Raw genomic sequence first — 10600 nt, forward strand, 5'->3', positions numbered from 1 at the left:
CTCTAAGATATTATCTCAAACAAATTAAAGAACAGACAGCCATGGTCTTTAGTGGCTGAAATTTTAAAAATAAGAAACAAAAATAAAAAATAAAAAATTAAAAAACTTGCCAAAAGAATGATAATGTTGACCTAATTTTATAGAATTAAAGAGAAAGTTGAATGGCACTAAGTCACAAACAAAGGTAATGGATTTTACAGTGTACATATTACTATTTTAATCCACCAACCAATTGTGGAAGACATTTTAATTAATATTTTTCTGTTTAAAAAATTACTAAATATTAAATAAAAATTGATTACTTTTTCACTAATTGTAAGCTATTTATTTATTTATTTATTTATTTATTTATTTATTACCTACCTGATTAAGATGTTATACGTAATTAATAATCCATGTTAATGATTAATTAATTATACAAAAATAAAAATAAAAATAATAAATTTAATTAAATATTAAAGATTAAAAAAGACTTTTTCGTCCTCAATTTCGGTAAAAATAACAATATAGTCCTTATACATTAAAATCTTTAAACTTTAATGTTGAATTGGTATCGGCTTATCAAGAACAAACACCAACCTTTGGTTCTTCTTCGTGATGTGGCTCAATGCCGGAATCAAGGGTATGGGTTCAAGGTTGCTTTACTTATTGAGAATGAAACTCGACACATGACGAATGAGACCCTGCCAACTGACATAAAAAAAGTTAGATTATCATAATAGGACGACATATAAAGAAGGAATTCAATAAAAACTTTATAATAACATAAAAAATTGTGACACCCGAGTAAAAAAAAAGGGAATGAACTGATAACACATCCGAATGAGAGCGAACCTAAGGATAAAATAACTAAGAAAGACTTAAAAGAAATAACAAGGTGCAACCAATCATACAAATTAAAAAACCCTAACCCTTTTACTTGGATCCAGAATTTGGATTTGGTACCCGATGACTCAGTCACGTTACTCATTTCTTGCTTTTAAAAAGTGAAAACTAAATCCACAGACCAGACCAACATGTGTCTTATCGAAAATTCTTAAGAGATCTCGTCACCCTATATGTAATAATTTTAATTTCTTTTTAAGTATTTTTTAATCGCCCTATTCTCAGAATCGCTTTCATTTAGAAAGGAGAAGATGTCTGTCGTTAGTTGTTTAGATACTAATCCGCAAGCTTCGGACTTTAATATGAATTAATTTAGGTGAGGGAAGAAAGGAGAATTAATCATAATAATAATAATAATAATAATTAATTAATTAGTAAATTAATTAATAATTAAAAAGATTTGCATGGGGAGGAAGCTTATAGTTATGGAAGTCCTTGTTGGAATTTGTTGAAATGGAATCCCTTTAGATATCCACTAACACTTAACTTTTCCCCTCCTTGTCGTTGCTCTTTCGAAACATCTTTGGGTCAAATTGTGTACGCGGAGGATCAAAATTGTTCCCACTCTCACAGCCACAGATATTTTCATTTTCCTTCGAATACTCACTATATCGTAATCGACACCTGATGGTTCCCGGCATCCATTGCAACATGTCCATTTTATTTATCTGTCATTTGTACCTACAAACTAACCTGGGTTCTTAAGAAAAGTTCCAGAAAATGATTGTTCCAAGCTAAATGTGTTTAACTTTTGAAACCGTGTTCGACGCCTGATGGTTCTGACAATTCCTTGCCTCCACTGAAACATGCCCATTTCATTTACCTGACGTTTCAAAGAATGAAGTCGAAAACCAACATAATGATTGTTTTCCTGCATCAATTACGACATGACCATTTTACTTTTCTATTGTTTCTAAGAGTAAAAACTATACATAAGAACCAACACGGTTTCTTACCACATGGTATCTCACTCATATATTTCATAGGAAAATTTCTAGAAATTATGAGTTTTTATTACTGATATTTTGTTAATATATAATAATTTAAAAAATTTCAATCAGGTCTATCATTATATGTGACATAAAATTTAAAATCAATCATGATATATAATTGAACATTTAATTGGCTTGGATGGTTTTCGCCACAATATTATTTATTTATTTATATATATATATATATTTTTTTTTTGAGAAAGAAAGGCAGCTGACGTCCAATTAAAACATTTAAAAGTAAGAGATTTTTTTGGAAAATGGTGTGCAAAAACAAAACATGGCTTCCTTAGCCATACAAGGTGAGATCTGTTAGATGAACACGGGCTTCCCAAAAGGCCTCATATATATAGAGGTAGTATTCCTCACTTATAAATCCATGATTATTCCCTAAATTAGCCGATGTGGGACTTTTATTTTCCAACAAGATCTATGGTAAATCATAAAGTTCAATAAGTTAGGTCTTTCCACTATTTATTAATATCATCACATTTTCTTACTTTTATTCTTAGATTGCATTTATTTTTATGCTTTGGTTTGTAATATGAATGAAGATATCTTAATCATGTCCCATAAACTTTAAGAAAAAAATAAAAAAAAATGTTCAGGTGATTTTTTAAAATTATTTTGGGGCTTTTTGATATTTTAGATCTGATATGGAATCAACACAAGGGAAAGTATGAATGAATTACCTTGATTATCAAGATCAAGAGTAAAGAAAACTCGTTTCTAAACTCGTGATTTAAATCACTCTATAGGAGGTTTGATCAATACCACTTAAATGACTCTAGTATCTAAGTTCACATCACTTCCAAATTAAATTGGTTAGTAAATGAGAAATACTCATGACCTCCATATTAAAATGACTAGTTAATGGTGAGATATGTAACCTAGGTGGGTTACCATCTAATCTTAACTCCTATATTAAAAATTAATTTAAAATATGACAAATGAATATTAAAATTATAATTAAATAATGCAATAAAATGTGCTTAATCATCTTTGAATTAATTCCATAAATTCAGCTTATCTTTTTTGTTTTGATTTTCTTTATATACTCATCATCATCCGGCAGCTCCTACCAACGGTTTCCTTACTTATGAGAAAAAAAAATGTGATAAAAAAGAAATGAAATCATTTTAATTTGAGAGTTTTAGCATTTAGGGTTTAGGAGTTGGTTGTGATACTAGAGTAAAGAAGGGGTATATGAATGAACCATATCACCATATAAGAATGAGAGCGAGGATGACTAAAAAATACTTAAAAGAATTGAAAATTACTTATATTAATGTACCATCTTTTACGGTGGCTCATTTACGTAATAGAAAGTTTGGGTTGCATTGTCGGTAAGTCTCAAAAGAAGTTCAACTGCATAATGAAGTACTAGAAAATTGGGTTGTCAATGCTCAATACTTTATTGGAGTTGGTCTGAAGCGCACTGAGTGGAAGCCCAAATCGGCCCATAGTGGAAGCAGAAATTGGCCCACAATGGAAGCCCAAATAGGCACATAGTGGAAGTTCAAATAGGCCCATGGTGAAAGCCCAAATGGCCCATAGTGGAAGCCCAAGTAGGCCCATACGTGGAAGCCCAAAGTGGCCCATAAGTGAAGCCGAAAATCGGCCCATAGTGGAAGCCCAATTCGACCAATAGGTGAAGCCCAACTCGGCCCATTATAGAAGCCTAACTCGGCCTATAATGTAAGCCCAATGCGGTCCAAAGTTGAAGCCCATGTCGGCCCGTAGTTGGAAGTCCACGTCGGCCCATAGGTGGAAGCCCAAGTAGGCCCATAGGTGGAAGCCCAAGTCGGCCCGTATGTGGAGGCCCATGTGGCCCATAGTGAAGGCTGAAATCGGCCCAGTGAAAGCCTCGGTCAGCCCATAATGTAAGCCCATATAGGCCCAAAGTTGAAGCCCAACTCGCGCGTTGGTGTAAGTCCAACTCGGCCCGTAGGTGGAAGCCCATGTAGCCCATAGTTGAAGCCGAACTCGGCTCATTGTGGAAGGCCGAGTCGGCCCGGAAGCCCAAGTCGTTTAACAAAATAATCAGCATAAATTAACTAAAAGTTTTAAAAAACAAGAAAATAACAAAAAATTCAGATAATGTAAATAAAAAAATTTGAAGAATAATAATAACTTAAAATATTTAAATAAAGTTATAGTGCCCTAAATCGGAGATAGCCCTAACACCGATACAGTCTCGTTCTCTCTAACGATCATCCCTCCGGCAGTGGCTTCCTGGTGGGCGGCGGCGGCGGCGGCTGTTGCCTCTCTCACGAGCATCCACCTCAACGGCGGCGGCCGTACATTATTATCCAGTTAGCAGCAGCTCCTTTGAGACTTCCATAAATCTCTCTCTCTAAAACCTGACAGTTTGTGGACATCATGGCTAGAGTTTTGGTTCAACCGACAAATTTTCCTGGTTTGATTGGTGGAAGAAGGTGTCCACCTTCAAAAGTATCAGGTAATGTAAGACAGGCTGTGAAAAAGATGTCGACTGTCCATGCGCCTGGTTTGAGGATAAGAAGCTTCTCTGGACTTAGGGGGCTTAATTCTTTGGATGACATGTTAAGAAATGGGCAAGATTTCTATTCGAAGATGGCAATTGCAATCTCTTCCAGGGGAGGAAAGGCTAGCAGATGTGTTCCAAAAGCCATGTTTGAGCGATTCACTGAAAAGGCAATTAAGGTAATTATGCTTGCCCAGGAGGAAGCGAGGCGGCTTGGTCACAATTTTGTTGGCACTGAGCAGATCCTTTTGGGTCTTATTGGGGAAGGCACTGGCATTGCTGCTAAGGTTCTTAAATCTTTGGGAATTAATCTTAAAGATGCACGCGTGGAGGTGGAGAAGATAATTGGTCGGGGCAGTGGTTTCGTTGCTGTAGAAATTCCATTCACTCCTCGTGCAAAGCGTGTTTTGGAACTTTCTCTTGAGGAAGCCCGCCAACTTGGTAATCTTAAACATGTTTGAACTTTCTTTGGATAACACAGAATGCTTGATAAGAAAAAAAAAACATTGTTTTCTCCGAAATTGTGTCCCAGAGCCCGGTGTTGAAGCACTAATAATCTTTCTCTGCAGTTTTGGATGTGGCTTGATACAATGTATATAATTTTGAAAATCATGGTATTGATATTAGTAGTATTTAGTTATTTTTTTCAACTTAAAAAATTGATGCATTTCGCAATTTCTATTGGTAGATGTTAAATTTATGCTAACTTCTTAGAAATCTAAAGGGATGCGTATCCCTGTGTATTTATGTTGGTTATAGAAATATAAGTCCATGCTTTAGTATATGGACCTTATCTTATGTGTATCTTAAGTGTTCTTTACGTTGTTGTATTGATGCGAAACTTACATGAATTTCCTGCATTTTCAGGCCACAATTATATTGGATCAGAGCACTTGCTTCTGGGACTACTTCGTGAAGGGGAGGGTGTTGCAGCTCGTGTTCTTGAAAATTTAGGTGCTGATCCCTCTAACATTCGGACTCAGGCAAGAATTTCGTCCCGACAATATCAATTTAGTTTATTTGAGGAAAATATTTTAACTTTAACCTAATAATTTACAAATTGAGTGAATAGGTTATTCGAATGGTGGGTGAGAGCGCAGAGGCTGTTGGTGCTGGTGTTGGAGGAGGGACCAATGGGAACAAGATGCCTACCCTGGAAGAGTATGGGACAAACTTAACTAAGCTGGCAGAAGAGGTGCTTTGGAAATATATTTTCAGTGACACCTGACAAGGAGTTTTTTATTCTGTGGAAACACAGGTTCTAATTTCAGTTTCTTGCCTCTGTAGGGTAAACTAGATCCTGTTGTTGGTAGGCAGCCGCAAATAGAACGTGTAACACAAATTCTTGGTCGGCGAACAAAGAATAATCCATGCCTCATTGGTGAACCTGGTGTTGGGAAAACTGCCATTGCTGAAGGTCTGGCTCAAAGGATTGCTAATGGGGATGTTCCTGAAACGATAGAAGGGAAGAAGGTCAGAATTTGTTTTTACAATAAGTGGCCGCTTTTCGGGAACTCAAGAACATATCTCCTTGTTGCTTGTTGAACAATCAATCCAACCATAATTATATAATTAAGCAGTACGCTGTACCTTGTTATGCTGAAAAGTCCCAGATACTCTGTAGGCTATTTATATGGCCCAACTTAAATTAAAATAGTCTTTATTTCTGCAAGTCAGCAAGCTCTGGCAATTGTTCTTTTGAGACAAATCAAGGAATTATTTTGGTTGTCAAACCCGTTCTACACCGTTGTTTGACGTTTGACCTAGTAGGCTATTTTTCTCCATTATGTTTGTGGGGCATTTGTTATTGAAATAGTTATTTAAAATTTTCCATTGTGCAGGTTATAACCTTGGATATGGGCCTTCTTGTAGCTGGCACAAAATATCGTGGGGAGTTTGAGGAAAGACTAAAGAAACTGATGGAGGAAATTAAACAAAGTGATGACATTATCCTTTTTATTGATGAGGTGCACACATTAATTGGCGCAGGGGCTGCAGAAGGAGCTATTGATGCAGCAAACATATTAAAGCCTGCCCTTGCAAGGGGTGAACTGCAGGTAATCTTGAGACCCTATAATTCACTATAATAAAGCCTAAACAACTTAAGAGGCCATGGTGGAGGAAACGCCCACCAAAGAAAGCTATTGTACGAAGACCTTCCACTCTAGTTAATAAAAGAAAAAACTGGATAGTTATCTAACATTATTTTGTGATAGGAGACCCTACATTCCCCAAAGAAGAAGGCCAAAACAACTTAGAGGCTGGGGTAGAGGAAACCCCAGAAAAGAAAGATATTGGATGAAAACCCTCCACTCTAGGATAGTTAAAAATAAAATGTGGGCAACGAACAATGTTTTCATATATATATATATATTGTGAGAGACGCTTCAACATGAGGTTATCTAATGAACAAGATAAAAAAAACTACATATGAATTTATGTTTCTCGTTACAATTTTATGATTTCTTCAAAACTGTATGAGCCACAAAAATGCTCTAATGGCGCAGTTTTAAAGATCTGTAGCTTTTCTTTTCAACCAACTAGTAGTTTTACTTTGGAGTCTAACTTGAGTAACTAAGCTTCTGTAGGCAAGGGATCACAAAAAAAAACTTGTCCTTCTTTAGCACTTGAATTTTGTAAACTAGATGCCCAAGGACGAGCTTCAATTTCTGAGGGAGTAGTTTGGAACTTCAAGTCTAAGAACTGGAGCTATCAAGGGTCCATGTCACCATATCTTTGTTAGAACGAAAACTAGTCACCTGGATCTTTTCTCTACTTTTATCAACCAAGTTGTATTGTAAGGAGGATTCTTCTCAATTAAGAGATATCCGTCATGACAAAAAGTAACGAAAGGTACTATAGTTGCAAAATATAGGATAACAAATGTTTATAAAGTTTTTAACCGTACTAGCTGGTATTTTTCAATCATTGTAATCCTTATAATGTTTCTAGTTGTTGTTACACATCTCAATTCTTTCTCCCTGTGCTACCAAAATAAATTATCCGGTTTTCTATTTTTTACAGTGCATTGGAGCTACAACCTTGGATGAATACAGAAAGCACATTGAGAAAGACCCAGCCTTAGAGAGACGATTTCAGCCAGTCAAAGTGCCAGAGCCATCTGTGGATGAAACCATACAGATTTTGAAAGGCCTGAGAGAGCGCTATGAGATCCACCACAAACTTCGTTACACAGATGAAGCATTAGAGGCTGCTGCACAGCTGTCATACCAGTACATCAGGTATGTTATCGTTGCCTTGAAAGATAATATTTAGCTAAGTGGAAAGAAAAGCTCTGTGGTGTTTAACCTCCATTTATTTTACCTACCTCCTAATAGACCGTTTTGGTTTGGATAATATTTGATAACATTGAAGTCCACGTATTTGAGTGGATTATGTAAATAATGATGTGTGGTTGAGAGATTGCCTTGTAATATCTGTGCTTCGGAATAATTAGTTTAGATTGTAGTTGATTTTCGTAATTAGTTTGTGAAAGGTGTGTTTTGATGGGTATCTGTCAATTTCAGTGATCGATTCTTGCCTGATAAGGCAATTGACTTGATTGATGAAGCAGGTTCCCGAGTTCGCCTTCGTCATGCTCAGGTCTGTTCTCATCATCCTTGCAACTTATCCAATCCTGGTGTTTTTCTACACGATTTTGCTACATTTTTAACGTTATTTGCAGCTACCTGAGGAAGCTAAGGAGCTGGAGAAAGAGCTCAGGCAGATTACGAAGGAGAAAAATGAGGCCGTTAGGAGTCAAGATTTTGAGAAGGTAATTTTGTTCTCTTTTATTTTTCTCCCCTGTTATTTGCAATGTTTTACAGTTAAGCTTCCTGAAACTGCATGTTGGTGTTCTTTCTCTGGGTTTTTCTATGAATGACCAAGTGGTTGCAATATTTAAATTTTAGTATTTCCATGCCATTTTGAAGTTGATTCAGCTCTAGCAAAGGAAACTTAAGTGATTTACTTTAAACAGGCTGGAGAATTGCGTGATAGAGAAATGGAACTTAAGACTAAGATCTCTGCTCTCATAGATAAAGGCAAGGAGATGAGCAAGGCGGAAAGTGAGGCAGGAGACGTAGGCGCTGTTGTGACTGAAGTTGATATTCAGCATATTGTCGCTTCCTGGACTGGCATTCCTGTCGATAAAGTATCCACTGATGAATCTGACCGCCTCCTCAAAATGGAAGAGACCCTCCATACGAGGGTCATTGGTCAAGATGAAGCAGTTAAAGCCATCAGCCGTGCCATACGCAGAGCTCGTGTTGGACTCAAGAATCCCAATCGTCCCATTGCAAGCTTTATATTTTCTGGGCCAACTGGTGTTGGTAAATCCGAGTTAGCAAAATCATTGGCTGCTTACTACTTCGGCTCTGAAGAAGCAATGATTCGTCTCGACATGAGTGAATTCATGGAAAGACATACCGTCTCCAAGCTCATTGGTTCACCCCCTGGTTATGTTGGTTACACAGAGGGTGGTCAATTAACTGAGGCCGTTCGTCGCCGTCCATACACAGTGGTTCTCTTCGATGAGATTGAAAAGGCTCATCCTGATGTGTTCAACATGATGCTTCAAATTCTGGAGGATGGAAGGTTGACAGATAGCAAGGGCAGAACTGTAGACTTCAAGAATACACTTTTGATTATGACATCAAACGTGGGAAGCAGTGTAATTGAGAAGGGAGGTCGCAGAATAGGGTTCGACCTCGACTACGACGAGAAGGACAGTAGCTATAACCGTATCAAGAGCTTGGTGACAGAGGAGCTGAAACAATACTTCAGGCCTGAGTTCTTGAATAGGTTGGACGAGATGATCGTGTTCCGTCAGCTCACAAAACTGGAGGTGAAGGAGATTTCAGATATAATGCTGAAGGAGGTGTTCAATAGGTTAAAATCCAAGGAAATCGAGCTTCAAGTGACAGAGAGATTCAGGGATAGGGTAGTCGAGGAAGGATATAACCCAAGCTATGGTGCGAGGCCATTGAGAAGGGCAATCATGAGACTTTTGGAGGACAGCATGGCTGAGAAGATGCTGGCAAGGGAGATCAAGGAGGGTGACTCTGTAATTGTGGATGTTGATTCAGATGGAAACGTGACAGTGCTGAACGGCAGCAGTGGAGCTGCTACTCCTGAGGCTTTGGCGGATGCTTTGGTTTGATAGAGATGAGAACAACAATCATATTATTTACAAGGTACGAAATGAAACGCATGTTCATCTTATTTATTGGCTTGTTCTTGTATAGTCCGTTTCTATCTGGATGAATGGGTCAGCTGTTGTTATTGGATTTGGAAGTGCGTAGTGGAGCTTTCTAAGTTAGATTTGAGTAATGAATGCCTATTTTCCACTACGAGGATTGGCAGTACTTTGAGAACTTTGTTGTATGAATAAAATTATTAATGCCTTTTACAGTTCATCCACATTGCATTTGTAACTTACTTTCTTACCTCCATTGATTAAGTTTTTTTTTTTTTTTTTTTTTTTTTTCCCTTTTTTGTCTTATAACTGATCTGCCACTGATCTTAGAGGCAGCTTGGTTTGAGCTTTGTTGTGTGTAGAACAAAAAATTTATGTAAGAGAACTTGAGGCGATCTATGAACCAAAATTGCATCATGTTTTTTTGCCTCCAATCAAGGCTTTTTTGAGTCTGAAAACAAACATTTGCTACGAGAGGAGATTGACACCATGTATGAGTTCTCTTGAATTTGAAGCCAAAAGTTTACCTTGGAGAGTTTGGTGCTATGTACTGACAAAGTGTTCAGCTTTGGCTGACTTAGTTTGAATTGTTTCAGAGTACGAAACTAAAGGTTCTTCGAACCAATAGTATTGTTATTCGGAAGTGTAGAACCATAACTAAATTATCTCGACTCCAACATCAGAACTTATAATAACTTATAAAGGAAAAAGTATTTATGGGAAGACTTGGGATGAAAGAATAGCAACTAGCGTCTTTTGTCCTAACGACTTTTACTCTATCTAACATTTAAGACGGTAGGTTAAGTGAACATCTCTATTTGAAAATCGTCACTAGTTCATTTTCCTCCATACTCACTTTATCATCCCTTGTATTGGTTAGATCTTCCACTTCTATCTCATCCTCCATCTCTTCCTCAATCAAATCACCATAGTTCAAGAGGACGTTCATTTCTTCATTTCTTGCTTGGCCATATTCATACGCTATAAATTTCATCTTGTATATTAATAGTTGTACACTTAAAC

General features: G+C 37.0%; 1 protein-coding gene across 1 annotated transcript; it reads left to right on the plus strand.

Annotated features, from left to right (window-relative positions):
• The first annotated feature begins 4031 nt into the window (after positions 1 to 4031).
• On the plus strand, positions 4032 to 9801 carry LOC111469464 (ATP-dependent Clp protease ATP-binding subunit ClpA homolog CD4B, chloroplastic-like). The gene is made up of 9 exons (XM_023114739.1): positions 4032 to 4821; positions 5248 to 5363; positions 5453 to 5575; positions 5668 to 5853; positions 6222 to 6437; positions 7405 to 7622; positions 7908 to 7983; positions 8066 to 8155; positions 8360 to 9801. Exons 1-9 carry the CDS (start codon positions 4257 to 4259, stop codon positions 9539 to 9541), a joined length of 2772 nt encoding a protein of 923 aa, XP_022970507.1. The 5' UTR covers positions 4032 to 4256; the 3' UTR covers positions 9542 to 9801.
• The last annotated feature ends 799 nt before the right edge of the window (positions 9802 to 10600 follow it).

The sequence above is a fragment of the Cucurbita maxima genome, unplaced genomic scaffold, assembly GCF_002738345.1.
Source record: "Cucurbita maxima cultivar Rimu unplaced genomic scaffold, Cmax_1.0 Cma_Scf00040, whole genome shotgun sequence".
NCBI lineage: Eukaryota > Viridiplantae > Streptophyta > Magnoliopsida > Cucurbitales > Cucurbitaceae > Cucurbita > Cucurbita maxima.